The 21,265-nt window shown below is 38.5% G+C and overlaps 4 protein-coding genes and 1 pseudogene across 10 annotated transcripts; 3 read left to right on the top strand and 2 right to left on the bottom strand.

Moving 5' to 3' along the window:
- Positions 1-286: 286 nt before the first annotated feature.
- Ost48 (dolichyl-diphosphooligosaccharide--protein glycosyltransferase non-catalytic subunit Ost48) lies at positions 287-1,976 on the bottom strand. Its single transcript, XM_020952921.2, has 2 exons — positions 1,705-1,976; positions 287-1,615 (listed from the first exon to the last, which is right to left on the bottom strand). The coding sequence occupies exons 1-2, from the start codon at positions 1,844-1,846 to the stop codon at positions 417-419; spliced, it is 1,341 nt and encodes a 446-aa protein (XP_020808580.1). The 5' UTR covers positions 1,847-1,976; the 3' UTR covers positions 287-416.
- Positions 1,977-3,146: 1,170 nt separating this feature from the next.
- Dlip1 (Dorsal interacting protein 1) lies at positions 3,147-4,500 on the top strand. Of its 2 annotated transcripts, none has more exons than XR_015270196.1 (3): positions 3,147-3,572; positions 3,993-4,131; positions 4,184-4,500. XR_015270196.1 is itself a non-coding variant. In XM_020952866.2 (3 exons), the coding sequence occupies exons 1-2, from the start codon at positions 3,252-3,254 to the stop codon at positions 4,109-4,111; spliced, it is 507 nt and encodes a 168-aa protein (XP_020808525.2). In that variant the 5' UTR covers positions 3,147-3,251; the 3' UTR covers positions 4,112-4,131; positions 4,184-4,500. The 2 variants fall into 2 exon arrangements, 1 of the variants encoding a protein (XP_020808525.2); XM_020952866.2 differs by having other exon boundaries at positions 3,147-3,639.
- Positions 4,157-4,594, bottom strand: NdufA3 (NADH:ubiquinone oxidoreductase subunit A3). The gene is made up of 2 exons (XM_020952868.2): positions 4,555-4,594; positions 4,157-4,499 (listed from the first exon to the last, which is right to left on the bottom strand). The coding sequence occupies exon 2, from the start codon at positions 4,488-4,490 to the stop codon at positions 4,257-4,259; it is 234 nt and encodes a 77-aa protein (XP_020808527.1). The 5' UTR covers positions 4,491-4,499; positions 4,555-4,594; the 3' UTR covers positions 4,157-4,256.
- A 36-nt stretch (positions 4,595-4,630) lies between these two features.
- On the top strand, positions 4,631-18,508 carry mei-P26 (E3 ubiquitin-protein ligase meiotic P26). 5 transcript variants are annotated; one of them, XM_086825967.1, is made up of 8 exons: positions 4,631-4,955; positions 8,277-9,043; positions 9,191-9,730; positions 9,802-11,867; positions 12,156-12,624; positions 12,689-12,852; positions 12,972-13,204; positions 14,493-18,508. In XM_086825967.1, exons 3-8 carry the CDS (start codon positions 9,195-9,197, stop codon positions 14,595-14,597), a joined length of 3,573 nt encoding a protein of 1,190 aa, XP_086682093.1. In that variant the 5' UTR covers positions 4,631-4,955; positions 8,277-9,043; positions 9,191-9,194; the 3' UTR covers positions 14,598-18,508. The 5 variants fall into 5 exon arrangements, with proteins under 5 accessions (XP_086682093.1, XP_020808521.1, XP_086682098.1 ...); XM_020952862.2 differs by having other exon boundaries at positions 12,108-12,624; XM_086825972.1 differs by lacking the exon at positions 4,631-4,955 and adding an exon at positions 5,439-5,943.
- LOC147645120 (uncharacterized) lies at positions 14,647-19,640 on the top strand (annotated as a pseudogene). Its single transcript, XR_015270527.1, has one exon. The product of XR_015270527.1 is annotated as an uncharacterized LOC147645120 (transcript).
- Positions 19,641-21,265: the final 1,625 nt, after the last annotated feature.

Genomic DNA, 21,265 nt, shown 5'->3' with positions numbered 1-21,265 from the left:
TTGCCAGACCTCATAATTGAATTTAAAATTTGGCGAAAAACAATTATTGCCTGAAAAAGTTGGAAAAACATGGATGATATGCATATTGCATCAGTAAAACATCTAAAATTGTGTTTAATAACATAAAACCATTTATTTTTCACTCCTCTCCATATCATTTTTGTCAATTGATACCTATTCTGAAGTGATTTTGGTCCCTGCCGGTTAACTAGTTATTAAGGAGCTTACTGAGAATCAGATGGGAGGCGTAATAAAAAAGATTTTCTAAGAAAAGTTACAAAAATAGTTTTTTGAGTTATAGCCAAATGTTTTTTTAATAAAATTGCAGTATATATGTGATGAAATCATTTTCGCCAAAGGCAAAACTTCATTTTTGTGAATTGTGTATTACATTTTAAGGTGTTTTTAGATGCAAACTACTGCGACTTCTTGTCCTCCTTGACCAGCTGCTCGTCCTTGAAGTGGAGGAACACGAACGAGAACACAAAGACGCCAATCATCATGGAGAAGGCGCTAGTATAATAGGGGAAGGCGCTAGGAATGAATCGTTCGTACTGGGTGTGTTCCAGTGGACGGACCGACACCTGCGTTGTACTGTATAGATGCGTATAGCCCACGCGATCGTAATCCACCTTGAACTGGTAGACACCGTAGACATCTGGGATCTCAAATTTGGCCTGGTAAGCGCCGGACTTGGTTTGCTTCAGATAGGTGCGAACGAAGGGATCAATGCGGACGAATTCCAGCTGTATATCGTTGGCCTTAAAGGCGCGCCATTCTCCTCCCACCAACTCCTCAATGGCAATGGTATAGACCACGGGATCGGTAATGGTGTAGGCCTGCTCTGGCGGCAGGTTCTCGCCCTCCTTGTGATGCTGAACGGATCCCACGCGGAGGCGGCCGGTCTCTCCGAAAACCCACTGGCTAATGGACTCGGCAACGGCGCGATTGCCTGCCTGCTTGTGGAACACACCGCTCTGGGCGTACTGCACCGCGGTAGTAAAGCTCTCGTCGGCGAAGAAGTGCAGGGATCCGGAAAAAACCACCCTAGCGTTGTTCCTTGCTTGCAGAGCGGCAATAAGCAGAGTTCCACGTCCCACAGCATGCGGGTAATCCGTGACACTGGACTCCGGGTTGTAGCTATAAGCACTGCTCTCCGCTGTTAAAAGCTTAAGCACCAGTGGATTCTCTTTATCCGCAATTAGTCCAGTGCCTCTGTACAGCAGAGGCGCAGCATCCGCCTGACGATTGGCTTTTCCAACAATGGTATCCGCCTGAATAAGGTTCTTGGCCGAGGTGAGAATGGTGGTGTGCTCTCCCGAATCGGAGACATCATAGTGAAGATGGTCAATCACCGCTGCATTGTCTTCATCTAGCTCAAAGCCGCACTCCGAAGCAAATTCCCTGAGGGCGTCACCAGACTTCTCGCTGCCCGCCACCAAAACGTTGCCACCATCGTCCACGAACTGCGCCAACCGATCTACGCTAATATCGCCGCCGAACTCCTCGACACTTGGGGCAAAGATAATCAGATTCTTGTACAGATACTCGCCGTACTTGGATAGCAGCAGACTGGAGTCATCAGCCAACTTGTAGGTGAGCTTAAATCCTCGATCTGGTAAAAAAAAAACATTACTTTTAATTTCTCTCATTTAATTTCTTCATTTGTCCACGTCATGGGTTAGCCGGCGTTTTTCCACTTACCCTGCAGAGACTTGAAGAAAAGGGAGTGGGTCTCGCGTATGGCCAGGTTGTCCAACAGTATAAGTGTGTTGGCATCTGTTTCGAGGACCGCTTGACAGTGGGCAATAGCCACGGCGGCAATTAGTAGCGCCTTCCACAACATTTTACCAATTTTTTCCGGCTTTTCTGACACTTAAAAAAAAGGCTGAGACTATAGTGTGGCCGGACTACATTTAAAATTAATACAACATTCGATAGATGTCCGTCAAACTAGCGTCGATGAGTTAGCGTCGAAATGGAACGGCGGAAAAATGGAACATGGATGGGATCTTTAATTTTTAATTTATTTCGTAATTAAAGCACTAATTCGAATACAAAAAATTCCTAAATGCAATAAAATATTTTTACTATTGTTTTTTTTTTTGGGTTTAAAAATATTTGACATTTGGATATATAAAAAAAAAGATTTCTTAATATATCGGCTAATCGAACGCGTGTAGCAATACCTGATACGCCAAAATGAAGGACATTTATTGTAGTTTTACTCTACCAAGTTTCAATTTCTTCAAAGCGTCAGTTTTTGAGCAAATCGCATAACAGTGATTTAACCTCGGGGTCGGCTCCATACAAAATAGGGCATTAAATATTTTAAGGCTTATAAATAAACAATTGTATGAATGAAATTGACATTCTAAGCGTTTTGTTAGTTGTTTTATCAAATCATCATATTATGATATTATGTTCGACGAAGAATATTTAATAAAAGAATGTGATTTAAACTTAATGGTAGGACGTATGTAGTCAAATTGAATAACCGGCACTGTACATTTTAATCCATTGAACACAAGTATAACTAGTTTATAGAAGACTAACTGCAAAGTTTTATTTAGATAGCTTTAAATATAAGGGTTTAGTTGTCTTATAATTGAACAGACAGACAAATGGACATGGCTAGATAGACTCGGTTGTTGATGCTGATCAAGAATATACATACTTTATAGGGTCGGAAATAATTTATTCACTGCGTTAAAAATTTTTGACCTGAAATCATATTACAAAGCAAGGGCATTGAAGCACTAGATTTGAGAAGCAAATTTTGGATATAACATTTAATAGTCTGCCCAATAAATGATGTCGTTATTCTTAGCAATTTGGTAGGTGTTTCATCGAAATCCGTTCAGTCGTTTTGGAGAAATTAACATTTGAATTACTAATTTATACATATGTATGTGTACTAAGGAGGCATGACTATGCCGTGAAAACACTCTCAAACACTTCTCAAATACTTTTAAACCCAAACAACAATAGTAAAAATATTTTTTAGCATTTAGAAACTTTTTGTATTCGAATTAGTGCTTTAATTACGAAATAAATTAAAAATTAAAGATCCCATCCATGTTCCATTTTCCCACCGTTCCATTTCGACGCTAACTCATCGACGCTAATTTGACGGACATAAGTATATATATCGATATATATGCTTAAAAAAGGCGGTTACACTGATTTGCTCAAACAACAAATTGAAGCAAAATTTTTCTTTTAAATTATTTCGAAACTAAGGAACTGGCATGGACATCTTCGAAAACCTTTGTCGCACGTGCGGCAATGAGTGCCTGGACCTATTGAACATCTACGAAGTGAGTGCTAAGGCTCTGGATAAGATGGTGCCCGTCGCGGAGATGCTCTCCTCCTGCTTACCCGCCAACTTTCCGGCTCTGGAGCCATCCGACGCCTATCCCAAGCTCATCTGTCGCATTTGCTTGAAGAAACTAACCCTGGTATATGAGTTCAACCACCAGTGGATGGCTGCACACACCGAGTTCAATGTGGCGCTAAAATTTGAAGAGCGGCGAAGGCGCAGCCTGGCCAGCAAATCGCAAGACTTTAAGGTACCGGATTTTCTCAAAACACAGGAAGTTCCTACAGCTCCCAAGATGTCGCCGGAGGCTTGTGGGAGTGAGTAAACACAGAATAGCCACAATCATTTGTGTTACCCGGCAATCTTCACTCTGCCCCACAAGCTACCCACAAATAGTTTTGCATCCTGATTTATACCTATCTCTCTCACTTTCAATTAATTAATTTATGACCCAACGATCATGATTAGACCCTCAAATACATACATATGTAGACAAAAATGGGATTAGAACCACTTATAAAAAGAGTGGCTTTGCACTTTAAAAACTGCCTTTAAAATGTTTACATTTAAATTTAAAACTTTTGGTCTGTAGATATGTATCTCTATATATATATATGTATATGTATTTTTTCTTACTATTGTTTTATGTTTATCCACATTTACTTTAAAGGTAACTTAACTTCGACAGAGGAAGTCGAGCCCAATTTTAAGTGCACCATCTGCGACGAATCCTTTCTTACGGAAAAGGCTTGGCGGTTGCATCGCAATTTCTCTCACAAGGACCTCTAATACGCAACCGAGACTTTAGGGTAATTAAATAATATAACTCAGGAATAAAGTTGAGTTAATTGTTTTACTTAGCTAATAGCAGAAACAAAAAAGTAGTTAAGCTGAGAGGGAAACTGTCATCTGGATTTCCGGGGGAACTCCGCTTCTAGTCGTCCTCATCGTCTCGCACTTTCTGGGCACGGGGATCGTCGTGGCGAAACACCACATATCCCAGCTTATAGCGGCGGTTATCTCCATCCTTGGCGTAGTAGTTGACCACTCCAATGGTGGCCATCACGATGCCAGCGAGTGCCAGGGCCGATCCGCCGACAATGTCGGGAATCTCGTTCCAGGCGCGCTTCAGCAGCGACGTCGAGCCACGGGCGGCGGATGCGGACATTTTGGTGTGCTGCGGAATTATCTTGAAATTATATTCCTAAAATAACGTATTGTCGTATATTTACCAAAAAGAAATGTACTATTTAGTTACACAACGGAACAGCTGTTGCTAGAGATGGTTCCCTAAAGCGTTTTCCTATCGATATCGCTATCAGTATCGCTTTCCGTTGCCGATGGCAAACGTGTGTCCAAGATATCATCTGTTATTTAAAAAAAAAAATTATGTACACTGATTTATTATACAGTGAAGACTTAGATATGGATAGATTTTTATCGACATTTTAGTTTTGTGTCCCCGTCTCCTAATCTAAATGAAAAGGATCGAATGTATGCGATACTTTTCCCATAGAGGTATCGATAGGAAAATTGATTCAGCGATAGCCGTTCGTGTGCGCGACGAAAAAATATAAAATCGTAACGAGCAGAGAGAGGAGCGAAAAAACGTGTGAAAACTACATTAAAAAAGGTACCGCCGCCGCCAAACTGAAGTAAACGCATCCAATTTGAGAGTTAACTCTGTGCCTACTGCGAAAATGATTTCAAAGCCGGATAGACATTTAATGTTCTGGCATTTCAAGGACCTTTTCTGCCCAGCGACTCCTGTCTGCTGTTTTGTGTGTGGGTGTATGTGTTTGCGACACTCGGTGTGAGCCCCCGGATGTGCCAGTGTGGGTGTGTGTCTCGCGTATGTGTTTTTTTTTTTTATGACCACGACCACCTGGGCGGTAGTCAAGTGGAAATTTTGCGTTCAAGGACAACGGCAGTGGCGTCCGTCCCCTCCCTTCACCTTATTTGACAACTACACTCCGACACTTGGAGGGTATTCAATCCCCTTAATGTTGGGGCTCGCAAGAGAGAGAGAGAGAGAGAAAAGGGGGATCCACGGAGAGCCCACCGACGACAAGTTGTCTGGCCATTGCTTTGTACAGTTAAAATTGGTTTTAGAACTACTCCGCCCCCGCCCGTGTCCCATAAGAAACTTAAGCCGAAAAAGAGACTCTGAAATGGCCATTCGAAAAATGTCCAATATATATTAAAGAAAGGAATTATATTTTCATTTGCCATGTGTATATTTCCTCGGTCTGTGTGCGGGTATATGTCGTATTTAATTCTTTTCTTTTTTGCCGCGATTGAGCGAGCTTGCGCACCAATACCAACTTGCATTTGGCATATGCCGCTCTTTCTCTCTCTCTAGTTTGCTCGCTCCCAATAGCCGGACCCCAGCAGTGCACTCGAAAATAACTGTTCGCGAGCGAGCAAGAGAAGCACACAGGCGTTAAAAAAAAAAAAAGAAAATTAAAGTATAGTACAGGAAAATAGTATCAGATGCGGCGCATATTTGACGAAAGTCGTTAGGGGACAATAATTGCAATTGTAACGAAATGGAGAAAAAAAAAGTCCAGCAGCCGTTCTAAATTCGGGAACCACGTGTGTCGCTGCGTTCAAGTGTTGGTGTGAGTGTGTGCGTATGCAATTGTTTTTTGCAGCTGATTTGTGTGCGTGTGATGTGGACAACAACTACACAAGTATTTAGTTGTGTAAACTATCTAGAAGCTAGATTTAATTTCGCAACACACACATCCGCTGACCGAATTTAAACTATTTAGTCTAAATCCCAACAAAAATGGGTTATTCAATTGTTGTCTGCTGGTCAAGGCCTTCGTGTGTGTTTTGGGTGTCCTTGCAAACGAGCTCCTTGCGAGAAATCTAGCTGGGAAATAGCTGAGGTGCCAGCGCTTTAGACGCGCCTGCGTGCAAAAAAATAAGTACAGTGACTGCTCGAAATAATAAACAGCCTGTCGCTGAATGATGCGTGGACTTTTCTAAAAACTTCTTGAGAATTTTTTTCTTATTGACTAATACTTTATGCAGTAAATTAAAATATTTGTATTTTATGTGTTAAACCTTTTAATCCAGACAATTGAGTCTTATATAGACTTATAGCTTTAAAATTGTACTTCAAACATCAGTGCGAAATTTAATCGCGAAAACGATACGACAGCAAAGATCATATTGATAGTGTGAAGCGAATAAAGTTAGACATATGTGAAATTAGAAATGAGATTTATTTTCATTTATTGCGAAACAATAAAATGGTGACCCCTAAAATGAATGTTTTTTTTTTTTAATTTAACAAACTTTTACTTGGTTCACCACGTTGAGTGGGCACTGTGCGATAAAAAAAAGTTAAGCGAAATAAGTAAAGAGCTCAGCTGCTCGCTATACATAACATATGTATATGTGTGCGTGAACGTTAGTGTGAGTGGCGCATAACTACACATAACCGTGAAAAACGTAACGTAAACGTAACTGGAGCTAGAATCCGCCTCAGTGGTGTAGCCCGACAGGGGTGGGACTAAAAAACGCGAAGCAAACAAATCGTACGATCAGTCAGTCAGTGGGTTTTAATAAACAAAAATAAAATACGATTTTGTAGCCCAGAACACAAAACAAATAAATTTCCTAAGAAATCAGTTTGCAACTGCTAAAAAGAGAAATAGCTAGTTAGAGATTCCCTTTCCAATTTAGTTGGAAACCAAGCTAGTTTGCAATTGGAGACAACTACCCGGTTGAATAATTGCCAATTGGATTTTCGTATTAGTGTTAAAATTCACTATAATTAACCATTTGAAAGAAACTCGGAACTTCTTTTGGAAATTCCATGAAAGCATATGTATATATTTAGATAGCAGATTTTTTTGAAATAGAATCTCTTATTCTTACTGTGAATACTGTTTTTGAGACATTTGTTGTTCTTTAAATGAATCTAACGATATACATATGTATGTATGTATTTTTGGAGGGTCTAAAATGTAACCATTTTCATCTGATTACAACAATCTTCAAATATTATTAAATCTTTAATTATTTGAAATTTAATTATATAAAATTTATTTAAATAAGGGAAAGAAATAATACTGAGATCAATCTTAATTGTACATGGCAAGCTTATTTTATTGGTTATTGGTTTTTACATATTATGTTGCACAACCATTTGTTATTTAATTAAAGCCTAGATGAGGGAATGCAAATAAATACTGCATTTAAGTAGAAAACAACCAGGAAAATCAAAAAGGTATTGTCCGTTTAATTTTCAAGATTAATAATAACTCGGAAACATTTAAATTGGTGTCGAGGATTTACTGTTAATTCCTTGAGCACAGCAGCTGCGGCTAAAGAATTAATTAGCAATACCATTTGCTTGTTTCTCTTTAAAAATATACAATGCGGTTAAGGCTGCGCTTTTCAAATAAAAATTTCACTTCGGCGCACAAAAACATTCTCAATGTGCCGAAAATCATGCAATAAACAATCCGTTAGCGTCCATGGGTGTAGGTGTATGTATGCTGTTGCATAAGCCACAGGCGTAGTCGAAAGGGTATTGCATTCATTGATTTGTCTGTAAGGCTTAAAATGGAAGGAGCCTTACGCCAAATGAGAGAATTAAAGAGAGCGATTGAGAGAGAGAACGAATTCAATTTGCACTGTTTTACCTCCCACTACCTTCATTCTGTTCGCCTCTCCAAATCTCGCATTGCCTTTGCTCCGTTAGTCAGATACGTTAGATACTTGTGAGATTGTGTGTAGTGTTTGTGTATAGTGTGTTTCGAGTTACACTCGGTTGTTATTTTGATTATCGGGTTTCCTTTAGTCGTTTCGCAAATAATTGTTGTTTGTTTTAAATTTCGCATTTATTGTAGTGCACATTTTTGGCTAACCTATTTCCTTTTTTATTTTTTTTTACTCTTTTTCATAAATCTTTGTCGTACGATCGGATGAATTAAAGAGCGGCGCTGTCGTCCAATTTCAAAATCGCCTTCTTCGTTAGTGTTTCGTTATCGTCGTCGTCTTCGTCGTCTCGTTCGTCCTTTTTTCGCTTTATTTCGTGCAACACAAACATCAGTAACGACATCAGCAGCAGCAGCAGTAGCAACAAGAAGAGCAACTCATCAGGATCATCACAACTCGCCATGCCATCAAATGCAGATGCATTAAAATAACGCAAGACAAAAAAAATCAGCAAATAACACCAAAAACTAAGAAAAAACAACAAAAGTATAAGGAGGCTCGCAAAAATGTTTACAAATTTGCAATAAGTTTTAAGTAAAACAAAATACACAAGTCGTAGAAGGAGGAAACAAAGGAGAAATACTGCAACAAGAAGGAGTAAAAGGCAGCATCAATAGAAGCAGCAGCAACAGTGTGTTTATGTATGTGTGTCACTGAATATAATAGTTGTCCCTCTCGCGCCTTCGCCCGGTAATCTAGCCGCTCACGACGCCAAAGTCTCGCTGTCGCTCCCTGGACTTTCTAGGCTTGGAACTTTTATTTATTACGTGCGGAGAGATTTCGTGGCATGGCTCTCTTGGGAGAGCGGCAGGTCGTTAGGGAGCAGCAGCTGCAGAATCAACAACAGTAAATAGTTAAGCTAAAAGTGTATACAGAGGTGAGGAAGATTAGGCAAAGAAGAGTCCAGAAGCCAAACAACAAGGAATAAACAGAATCGAATAGATATTAACAAATTAAATCGAAAGAGAGCTCTCAATAAAAAAGGTGAGTACTTTGCTAATAAGAAAATGCCTTACATATTTCAATCGAATTTAGCGAATATCGGAATATCCACGTTTAAAACGATAAAATCATAAAGTATTTAAATTATGCTCAAATGTATTATTAAAATGTAATTCATTTCCTGTGCAGCATCATGACCACTTTGGAGGAGCCTGTCAAGGCGGCAGTGGACACGGTTGATCCGTGTCCCTCCATTAATAACAGCTTGAAGACCGTGCTCAGCGACGATGCCTCTAATTCGTCAGTGCTGGAGGACACCGATGCGAGCAACACGAGCAGTAGTTCCAGCACCAGCAGCTCATCCAGCAGCAGTTCAGGCTCTAGTTCTGGATCGTGTTCGGGCTCTGCTACTGATACGGACACTGGCAAGGGCAGCAGCGCTGTGGGTAGCCTGGATGTGACCAGTGTGAGCACCTCAAGCATCGGATCAGCTACCTCCATCCCGTCATCGTCCACCGCAGCCGCCGGACCACCTGCTATGGTGAACTCCAGCTCGTTAACGGGCTTGGGATTGGGCTTGGGACTGGGCCTCGGTCTAGTGGTGGATGTGGATAGTACTGGGAGCAGCCAGGAGCTAAGCAGCCACGGCGTTACCGAGCTGGACTCACTGGAAGACTCGTGCAATGGCCTGATGATCAAGGACGGGGATAAGATGTGCAAGCTATGCAGGTAAGTTAAATTTAGGGTCGAGTAATGCAGAGATTATGCTTATGATTTTTTCCTGGGTTTGTCATTAACAGTTCGCGCCTTGTAATGCCACGGATTCTGTCCTGTCTGCACGTCTTCTGCGAAGACTGCCTGCAGGCAGTGGTGTCCAAGGATTCGATGTCAGCCAGCTCGCCGACCAGCTGCTCTTCATCCTCGTTCGACGGCAGCGAGCATCAGCTTCATCGTATGCACACGCCGCCATTGCTGGAGTGTCCCGTATGCAAGCAAGTTACGCCTCTGGGCCCGAAGGGCGTCCAGGGTTTGACCTGTGACTATATCGTGACCAACGTCCTTGATCTGTCCAACCTGGAGTCGGAGCACATTGCCTGTACTTCGTGCAAGAGCAAGGAAGAGGCCATTTCGCGTTGCAACGATTGCGCCAACTTTCTGTGCAATGGCTGCGACAATGCCCACAAGTATATGCGCTGCTTCGAGAACCATCAGGTGGTGCGCATCGAGGACCTGCAGAAGAACGTCCACGACAAGCTGATTATTCACAAACCAGTGTGCTGTCTGCAGCATGTGAGCGAGAATCTCAAGTACTACTGCTTCACCTGTCAGGTGCCCACCTGCAACGATTGTCTGCTGAGCGAGCACAAGGGCAATGATCATCACTACGAAACGGCCACGGTGGCGGAACAGGCTGTGCGCGCCGATCTTGAGCATACACTGATCGAGGCCCTGAAGAAGGCCGATTACTGCAACGATGCCGGCAGCAATCTAAGTACCGCTCTTACGGAATTGCAAGCGCAGCACGACACGGTTCGCCAGCAGATCGAGGATGCATCCAAGAACTACAAACGAATGCTGGATACCATTACGGAGGAGATGCTCGCCGAGCTGGGGCGCCTGCACTCGGATAGCGAACTGAAGATTATGGATCTGATGCAGAGTCTGGAGAACAACATGGGCAAGCTGCAGCAAGCGGCGCAGTTCGGCCAGCGGGCAATTGACAAGGCCAATGCCGTAGAATTTCTCCTGCTGAAGCCGGTTATTGCGGCCCAGTGCTTCAACCTCATTGCACAGACGCCAAAGTACGATGTCACCTACCAACTGCAGTTCCAGACCAAACCGGAGAAGTTTGAGCAGTTCGCCAGGGAGATGTTTGGAAAGTTCCTCACGGATTCAAGCGGTGCCTCCAGTAGCCCCAAAAAGCAATCAATGAAGCAGCAAGAGCAACAGCAACATCAGCATCAAGTACAGCAGCAGCAGCAACAACAGCAGCAGCAGCAACAGCACCAGCAGGTTCAGCAACAGCAGCAGCAGTTGCAACAGCAACAACAGCAGCAACACAATACAAACAATTTGATTGTTGGCCATAGGGGTAGCTCCTCTGTCCAAGGACGTCTCAGTTCGGCTGTATTCAGTCCTATCTCGCTGCCGTCTTCGCTGCAGAGTTCCTTCGACGGCGACACTAACTCGGTCATGACCAATTTCTCGATGATGGACTCTCCGCCGCAGCAATCGTCGCAACAACAGCTGCCTTCGTCGCAGCAACAGCAGCAGCAGTCTCAGCAGCAGCAGCAACAGGTTGTGCTGCATCAGCAGCAGCAGAAGCACCAGCAGCAGCATCAACAACAGCAACAGCAGCAGCAGCAGTTGCAGTTGCAGCAGCAACCACCAGCACAGCAGACGCTGCCCCAGCAGATGGGCCAGCTGGTGGTACCGCAGGGCATCGTCCAGCAGGCTGGACAACATGTCGGCCTTAATGCCGGTCCAAGTGCGAATCTGTCTATCAACAATGGACCGCCGCCTAGTTTCAGTATGCTGGAGTACAATATTTCGCGGCTGGCGAGTCTAACTGAATCGATACCGGACACTCTCAGCGATGCTCTGGTCGTGGGTGGGGCTGGATCCGGTCCAGGACCGAGTGTTGCCCAAGTGCCTGGTGGTTCGTCAGTGACTGGCAGTGCCGTTGTTGGCGCCCCACATCCGCATCAGCAGCAGCAGCAGCAGCAACAGCAGCAGCAGGCTGTTATGCCGGCATCAGGAGTGGCACAGCCAGCGCAGCCTATTACCCTAGCGGACATCCTATCCGGGGATCAGCGGGCGCTCAACAATCTCCAGGCGCTTGCCAAGCTGGGACTCAACAACAATGGTGAGACTTTAAATGCCTTTATTTTTTTCGTTTGTCAACAAAATGCCCTTTGGCCAAACCACCGTATTGAGCTTTGCTTTTGTTCGGTTTCCTTACGCTTTTGAGTTCTTTTTTTCTTTCTTTGCTTCTGGCATAAAATGCAAAAAACCCACTGTTACCACTCCTAAACCACCTGAACCAACCGAACCACCTGAACCACCTTACATCCCACGCAACCACACACACAAACACAAACAACAGATGATTTATTGTCGAGTGGAAGTTCATCGGGCATTGATTTTTTGCCAGATTTCTGCCTGCCACCGGCCACATCTCCCAACTTGCAGACCCTCAATCCGATTGTGGGTGGAGTTGAGGACATGGGTCTAAATAATTTCCATGCCGTGGCACCACCTGGCACCACAAGTGTTGTTACCGGCCGCAACAAGGCGACTCCCATGCAGATTCGCTGCAAATTTGGTTCCCTGGGTACGGCCAAGGGCCAGTTTAATTCACCGCACGGCTTCTGTTTGGGCGTCGACGAGGAGATCATTGTAGCGGATACGAACAACCATCGCATCGAGGTCTTCGACAAGATGGGTGCCCTGAAGTTTCAGTTCGGTGTGGCTGGCAAGGAGGAGGGCCAGCTCTGGTATCCGCGGAAGGTAGCCGTCATGCATAACAATGGGAAATTTGTGGTCTGCGATCGCGGCAATGAGCGTTCCCGGATGCAGATCTTTTCCAAGTGTGGACACTTTATGCGCAAGATAGCCATTAGGTAAGAGACTAATAATTGTGTATGTAATGCAATACTAAATGCAAATGTAATTCGTTTTTCGCAGATATATAGACATTGTTGCGGGACTGGCTGTCACCGCCAAGGGTCACATTGTGGCCGTGGATAGTGTCTCGCCCACAGTGTTTGTGATCTCCGAGGAGGGTGAACTGGTCCGCTGGTTCGACTGCAGCGACTATATGCGCGAGCCCTCCGACATAGCCATACGAGGTGAGCCCTCATCTAATTGATTAGTTGAGCTAGTATAACGCTCAACTTATAGAGAAAGAGAGAGAGAGAGAGAGAAATGAGTTATGACAACTTATTTTTGCACATATTTCGATTTCTAGATAACGACTTCTATGTGTGCGACTTCAAGGGCCATTGCGTGGCCGTCTTTCAGGACGACGGCACATTCCTTTATCGCATTGGCAACGAGAAAGTAACCTGCTTTCCCAATGGCATCGATATCTCAAATGCCGGGGATGTGCTTATCGGTGATTCGCATGGAAATCGCTTCCACGTGGCCTGCTATTCGCGCGAGGGCGCCCTCCAGTCTGAGTTTGAGTGTCCCCATGTAAAGGTCAGTGATACAAAAATATCAAAATATCACACATCATACATAAACACACCCACCCAATATATACTAAATTCATTTATCGTTTAGCTAGGTCATTTTCAAGTTTTATTTTAAAGTGTTGATTTTTTTGATATTAAAAAAAAAACTTTAAAAATTTGTAAAGTCCAATTGTACATAACTTGACTTAAATTTTTAAATCATTTGTAATTGTTCTTTTTTATATTGTAAAAATTTAATATGAACTTTGAAGACTGAAAACTATTTCATGGCTTCTTTTAAATTTTAAACCATAATCCATTAGAAAAACATTTTGATTTAATTTCGAAACCTTTAATTTTAATTAAAGAACATATTTACATATATCAAAAATATAATTAATTCTTTTTAATTTAAAACTTAAAAGATTATTAACATTTCATTTCGAAACATTTCATTTTCTGTTATGACCATATATACAAATATCAAGAAGAAAATTCCAATATAATTTATCGAAAAAATAACGCTTTCAATATCATATCGAAAATATCGCAAAGTTTGATAGGCCGAAATTAAAAATATCTAAAAATATTACATTCAATGATTAAATATCATATAATGTCCGTCCGTCTGTACGTCCTTCAGTACGTACGTCTAACTGTCCGTCAGTCCGTTCACCAGTCTGTCCGTCTGTCCGTTTCTACGCACAAAAGTCCCACCGTTCTTTAGTAAGGTAGTCTTCTAACTATTCTCATTAGTATATAAGTGGAAACAGGGCGGATCGGACACCTATTTCACATAGCTGCCAAAGGGACGATTTATAAATTGATCGAAACAAAATTATTACTTCCCTGTTTTCAACATATTTTTTCTGCAATGAGATGTGACATATATTCATAATTTATATTATATTACATATTTCAACCTGAGTTATAGTTTTTTTTTACGGTTCTAAAATAATTTAATTGAAATTGAACCAAGCCCGAATTGTTATGATATGTATGATTTATATATCTCTATTTTCTATTTTTTTGTTCGGTTCTTATTGAACCAATTAAAAACTGTGAGGCTTCCTTTAAGGTTTTTCCTCAATTATAGTTTAAGCTAAGATTTTCTTTGGCACATTTTCTTATAGCAAACATTAAATCGATTTTTCGCGTATATTTCGGAACGTTAAATTATCGATTTATATATTGGCTTTTGCGTCAAATATATGGACATTTTCTGGAAATATCATTATGAACACCATGTTTTCGCCATTTTTTTTTTGTTTTTTTTTTTTTGAGCGATAAGTTAAACAACGTATAATTCGTAGGTTTCACGCTGCTGCGGCTTGAAAATCACATCCGAGGGCTATGTGGTGACGCTGGCCAAGAACAATCATCATGTTCTGGTCCTTAACACCCTCTATGTTCACTGATTGCAAATCAAGGCGCGCAATAATCGTCCATCAGTCGATATAGTCAAATACAACTACAAATACTCGTCGGGCAAGATATACGGCTGTCGACGTCAACAGCAGCAGCAGCAACAACACCAGCAGCAACAGCAACAGCAGCAGCAGCAGCAGCAACAGCAGCAGCAACAGCAGCAGCAGCAACAGCAACAGCAGCAGCAACAGCAACAGAAAGAGCAACAGCAACAGCAGCAGCAGCAAAATTGCAGTAGCAACATCCGCAACAATATTTTGACCAGAAAGCTACAACTAGGGCTGCAGCAAGAGAGCAGCGAGGAGAATGTTATCAATACCAACAGTAACATCAGTAGCACCAACATGATCAGCTGCAGTTACAACAACAACTTCAACAACCAACCACAACCGCCGTTAGCAACAGAACCGTCGAGCGAGTGAACAAAATTATTTAAATGTTCAAGAGCAACGTGTTTGACATCTTGATTAGCGAGCAAAAGCCATTTAAGACCATACATATACATATATATATCGGACAAAGGATATGAATATATACGTGTGTATGTGTGAGAGCCCGACGAGCAGGAAATATACAATGAGAAATCTCGAAACACCAAAAAAAAATATTAATAATAAAAACCTACAAACTAAATCCTTTTAAAGCTGCATATAAAACAACAACTTTTGCCGTTTGTTAGACACACAGCAATTGTATAAATAACAACCAAACAACAACAAAACCAACAAATGATAAAAACAAAAAAGCAACAAAATACTATTTTTGATCTCTAATTTAAAAACAAAATTAGCGCTACTAACAAACAAAAACCACAAGAAATCTTAACAACAAAATATTTTACTTAGACAAAGGCAACAAAAAAAAAAAAAAAAAACAAGAAACAAGAACAAACAAAATACAAAACAAAAACGTGCAAAAAAGAGGAATCAAGTTTTAATCATTTAAAAAAATGTGTTTTTTCAAAAAACCCTTTTTACATTGTTTTTTCGATTATTCGATTATTATTATTATTATTATTATGCTTTTATCACATCAAATTAACTAAAATTATGTTCTTGTTATAAAAATTGTCACATACAGGCAGGTACACGTACACTTACACACACACACGATACACGTGCAAAACTTCTATACATGTTACTTATTATCTATATAGAAATATATATTGTTATATCGACCGATTAGCTTTTTTGTGCATACACCCTTCCAGAATCTTTTTTAAAAACCAAAAGGAAATGCGCAGACATATATATATATATATTTATATATATATATATAGAAAATGTGCAACTTTTGTGCACAAACCTACAAAAATAAAAAGAAGGAGTAGAGAAAGGCAGGAGTAATGAAAATTGTTGAGGACGACGACGCGTCATACAGGCAATAATTAAATAGATGAATATCGTGAAATCCAAGTAGTTTATTTTGATTTCAAAAACATAAAACAAAAAAACTAAATTTAAACTAAAACCAAACCACTAACAAGTAAACTGTTTAGGTTTTTCCTTACGCTGCTTAAATAAGGTGATATCTATTTATATATAAATATTTATATATAAATGTATGAAAAAGAAAAACAAAAGAAAAAGGTATCTTAAAAAACATGAACGAAAATCCTATGACTATTTGACTTTGCCATATATACACATATATATATATATATAACATGAGCATATATATTTATATGTATATATATATATATATATATATATATACGATGACGCGACAAGACAAGGTAGCGAGCGAACTACACAACCAGGTGGAGGCAGAATATTCAAAGACCCCCCCGACACATTCGAGATGATGTAGTAGTACGACTTGACTTTGTTGTGTGTGTGTGTGTGTGTTTTCTACACAAAACAACATACAACAGCAACAACAAACAAATTAAACTTTAAGCTAAACAAACCAAACGAAATAAATAATAATAAATAACACGAAATATAACAGCAGACAAGCGAGAAAAAAAAACCAACAGAACAAAAACGTATCTGTTTAGTTCATATTTACATTGTTAAACAAAACAAACGATATTCCTTTTTTGCTTATATAAATATATATACAAATCAAGTGCAACACATGTGCATTATATCCATACACGCAACTAACAACAACAAGGCAAACACTCACGATAATTTACGGATATACATGCAACATTTCTTTCCCGTTGTAATACAATTATAAGGCTGGTTTTACTCCCAAGACATTATTATTTTACAAAACAAAAAAAAAAAAAACAAACGTATATATGTATATATCTACTATCTATATGCGTAAATAATGTATAATATTTTACGATTATGATTTAGTCTTCGTTGTTCTCGTATACATAAAAAAAAAATATCTTTATTATATACAATCTAAACGTTTTTCAAACTTGCGTGAACTTTATATATCATGAGTAAGAGCAAATGGCAATTTATTTAGCGAATGAGAAGATCGTGAGAAGCGGATAGTAAAGAAGAAACTTATTTTTTATAGGCTGTAACCACATTTATTATACATCAACATCAACAACAACTACAACAACACAACAACAAACTCGGAATCACTATACAAATTAAAACATACAACGAAGTGAATCTTTTGTATTCAATTCTTTTACAAAAACAAAACAAAAAAAGTTTTAAACTGAATTTAATGTTAATTCCTCTTCCTCGCATTTTGTGTTTCATTATTATTATTATTTTTATTATTAAAACGTGGAAGTGGAAGCGAAAGAGATGAAAACTGTTTTGTAATCTTGTCATATTTTCTATAAGTTGTGAAATGTAATTCGTAAACTTTATGTTTAGGCTATAAATGTTAAGTTGTTCTAAAAGAAAATACTACAAGACGAATATATAATATAATATAATTATGTTTTTAATTGTAGTAATCAAGGATTACAATCTGTCATACTTATAACTATTATTATGTTTATTGTTTAGTTTTTACGTTTGTTACACACGTGCGAGGCTCTACACAAAACCTTTAGTGAAACGCTTCTGTTTATGTTTATTATGCCACTGAAATTATGTAACTTTAAACTAGACCTAACATCTAATATATAATCCATGGATTATGTGTTTATGTTGGAGAAAGAGAGGCAGTGGAGAGTTGAGAGCGGGGGCAAAGAAATGCAATTTTGTGAATTAATTTGGCTGTTGAAATATATCATTTTGTAATTTTAATTACGTTTCCTTATTTTTTGGTCGTTAAGCTAGGCGCCCCCCTCAACCGAATCCCAAAACAATTGTTAAATAACTTTGTTTTCTATTGAATTTAATTTAACAATAATTTAGCCATTGGTTTCCTTTGCCCTTTCTATATTTATATTTTTGTCGCTGCATTAACTACGATAGTATTAACAGGAAACATATATATTTTACAAGTCGATTGAGAAAACTCAAATGCAAAATATACCAAAATATTTGTTTTTAATTCCTTTTTTCCCAAATCGTATTTTTACACTTTTATTTGTCATTGTCAGCGTTGACTCTTTGTACGTTTTTTTTTTTTAAATGAAAAATAACAATAATTTTACATTTCATTCTAGTTTTTATGTGTATAGGCCTTCAAATGAAATTGTAATTCCACACGCTTTTATTTTACAAAAACAAAACGACAAACATAGTGAAAGAAACAACATGCATATATATGTTATACCCAATTTTTAGTTTCGATTTGATTTCTTAAATCGATTATTGCTTTAAACGAAAATTTTAAATTTAATTTTAAGTTTCAAGACGAAAAATGATATTAAGTGAAAACAAAACAAACAAACTTCCAGACACCAAATACACACAAAAAGAAAAACATAAACAAAAAACCCGACAAATTTATTTCTTATGTCATACAAATTTTTATGTGAAAACAAAAACCAAAAATAAACAAAAAATGTGCTTAAGTTTAAATCAAATTTACAATTTAGTTGAGATTATGACGACGCAACTATAGCGAGCGACGATACGTGTAAACTATAGAATTTCTAGCAAAAATATATATTATATTGTGTATTATGCATAATAATTACGTACGATTAGCGAATGGTCCAATTAACCGGGGGCGGTGAAACAGTGGGCGTGGCCAAATTGACAAACTGCTTACTTGCCGAGAACCCAAGAAATTAAGAAGCAATAAAGTTATAACAAATACATATGCGAGCGAAACAAATGTAAATTAATATGGGAACGTAACTAACTAACTGACAAAAATCATCACTTAATGTAGCGAGAACAGTAACGAGTAGGAGAACAGAAACGAGTTGACGAAAATGTGAGATGCGAATGAGATTTAGAGCAAGAATGAAAACAATAACGAGAACGAACTGACGATAAATAGACCAACATCATCCGCCCACCTTCTCCGCCCCTTGCCACCCACTGCGCTTTAATTTTTAAAGGCCAATAAAATGCCTGCTAAAAAGAAGCAATACAAAAGAATTATATAATTGTAATGTGACGAAAGTGCTTTCACTTTCCACTTTCCCCGCCCCCCAAAATACTTTTTAAATCATATTTCAAGTATACATATACCACTATTTTTAACATTTCGCCGCATTTGCATCTTTCCGTGTTATCTATCTATGATTTTTACTTAGCTTTGAACCGAAGCAAATAATTGTTTATAACTAATTAGGAAATATTTTACTATACATGCCACGCGCACACACACCGACAGGCAGACAGATGACAGACAGACAGCAATAATGTATAGACATGTTTCTCAATCACTTGATTCCTACTCTACACATATATACCTATATTATTAAAATACTATATAGAATATAGACGACACATTGGCAAAGATCAAATTTAAGACAACACGAACCCATTTATAAAAAGAGATGCTGCCAAAGATTTTTTTATATGTACAATCTATGTGAAAAATTCGGAATGACGAAGGGGAGAAGTAAAGAGCCATTTATTTATAAACTATTAAATATTGTTCAGTCCTTATTTGTACAATTGTTTATCGTTTCTTGTATTCTATTTCATAATTTGTTAACTTTTTGTGTGCGGTCATAATAATAAATGGAATAAACGATGATATTTTTGAGACTTTTGCTCAAAATGAATGAAACGTGAATGAAAATTAAGCGCAGCGCTCTGAAAGTAACTAATTACTAAAACTAAACGATGCATATATATATATATATATACATATATTTATATATATATATATATATGTGTATGTATGATAATCTCAAATAGGGCGCGAAAAGTATTTGAATTTGTTGAATTGAATTTGTTCCTCGATGCGACGAAACACACAAATTTCTTGTTGAAATTTCAGAGCGGATATTGAACATATATATATATATAACACTATACATATACAATATACATATTGACCGTGAAGATATATATATATATATATATATACATATATAGCAAATACGAGTATATGTTTACATCTAGCCACTAAGAAGGACTCGGGTAGGATTTCTTCAGTTTCTGTTTATTTTCGGGCTCAGGCAATCAGTGAAGAATTTCGGTTACTAAGTACTACTAACGCACCAACTCACAAAAGACAGCCCTCTCTTGCTCCAGAAAATGGAAAAACAAAAAGCAAAAAACAAAATACACACCACCACCCACTGTCAGTCACCACCCTTTCCATGCCATGTCTTTTGTATCATATTTGCATTTAGTTAAAATTTTTAAACATAGGAGAACCTAGGAAACCAGGAGATGGAAAGCCCAAACACAACAACCGCTTTATACATCAAATTATTTTAATATAAATGTATAAAAAAGGCATATATATCTATATATATATACAAGCAGACATATACAAGCAACAAAAATATATATATATATATATATATATATATAAATTGTGTATTTTATTTAAAGTGAATTCACTTTTACGCGGAGTCTCCATGAATTAATTACCATGAGGAAACATCAACCTATATATATATAAGACAGTCCCCGAGTAAAAGGCCTACATTCATATAACTAGGAGACGAGGAAACTAAAACAAAAACAAATTTACTAAATTATATATACATGCCTACATATACTTACATATATGTAAAACAATAATTATATAAACAAAGCGAAAGGAAAGGAAAACCCAGACAGAAATACAATTTAGTGTACGTCAATTTTTTGATGATATTTTTCGCCTTATTATAGACAAGCAAAAACAAAAAGAAAAACAAAATAATGATGGGAAAACTATCATTTCAAGATGAAGAGCTGGAAAGTTTACGAGGTGATTATATGTAGTTTTTCCGGCTTCCAGTAGGAAACACACAGGACGAATCGAAGTTTTTTGTAATTTATTTGCCGACTTAGGGAGATCGATCATATGTCAAGTTGATAACGAAAACGATGAAAACATAAAACGACAAGCAATCAATTACCAAAAGAAAAAAACAAGAACAAAATCAACTAAAATTATATATTATATTATATTAAATTATATTATATATAGATCATTATTAAGCATAAGCGACGGAAACTGAACGCAGAAAGGGCAGGCAACCACAAATATGTAATCAAAAGCAAATTTACAAAACACACATACAACAAGAACAAGAACAAACCAACAGAAATGAAACCAATAAAATAAAGTACATTAAAAAAAAACATCAAAACTTAAAGCAAGCAAATCAATTAAGAAACAACCAAGAGAAGCTACGATAAGTTTAAAAACAAAATAATAC

This window comes from Drosophila serrata, unplaced genomic scaffold (assembly GCF_035046125.1).
Source record: "Drosophila serrata isolate PLE 108 unplaced genomic scaffold, ASM3504612v1 contig_8, whole genome shotgun sequence".
NCBI lineage: Eukaryota > Metazoa > Arthropoda > Insecta > Diptera > Drosophilidae > Drosophila > Drosophila serrata.
Note: the sequence above shows the minus strand (reverse complement) of the source record. Positions and strands in the feature narration are given on the sequence as shown.

Excerpts from the sequence above, each read along its gene's own strand:
- NdufA3 (XM_020952868.2), bottom strand. The coding sequence starts at position 4,490 with ATGTCCGCATCCGCCGCCCGTGGCTCGACGTCGCTGCTGAAGCGCGCC.
- Ost48 (XM_020952921.2), bottom strand. The coding sequence starts at position 1,846 with ATGTTGTGGAAGGCGCTACTAATTGCCGCCGTGGCTATTGCCCACTGT. Across the intron at positions 1,616-1,704 it reads TTTCTTCAAGTCTCTGCAGG|ATCGAGGATTTAAGCTCACC; the intron begins GTAAGTGGAAAA and ends TTTTTTTACCAG.
- mei-P26 (XM_020952862.2), top strand. The coding sequence starts at position 9,195 with ATGACCACTTTGGAGGAGCCTGTCAAGGCGGCAGTGGACACGGTTGAT. Across the intron at positions 11,868-12,107 it reads GCTGGGACTCAACAACAATG|ATGATTTATTGTCGAGTGGA; the intron begins GTGAGACTTTAA and ends CACAAACAACAG. Across the intron at positions 12,625-12,688 it reads ATGCGCAAGATAGCCATTAG|ATATATAGACATTGTTGCGG; the intron begins GTAAGAGACTAA and ends CGTTTTTCGCAG.
- Dlip1 (XM_020952866.2), top strand. The coding sequence starts at position 3,252 with ATGGACATCTTCGAAAACCTTTGTCGCACGTGCGGCAATGAGTGCCTG. Across the intron at positions 3,640-3,992 it reads GTCGCCGGAGGCTTGTGGGA|GTAACTTAACTTCGACAGAG; the intron begins GTGAGTAAACAC and ends TTTACTTTAAAG.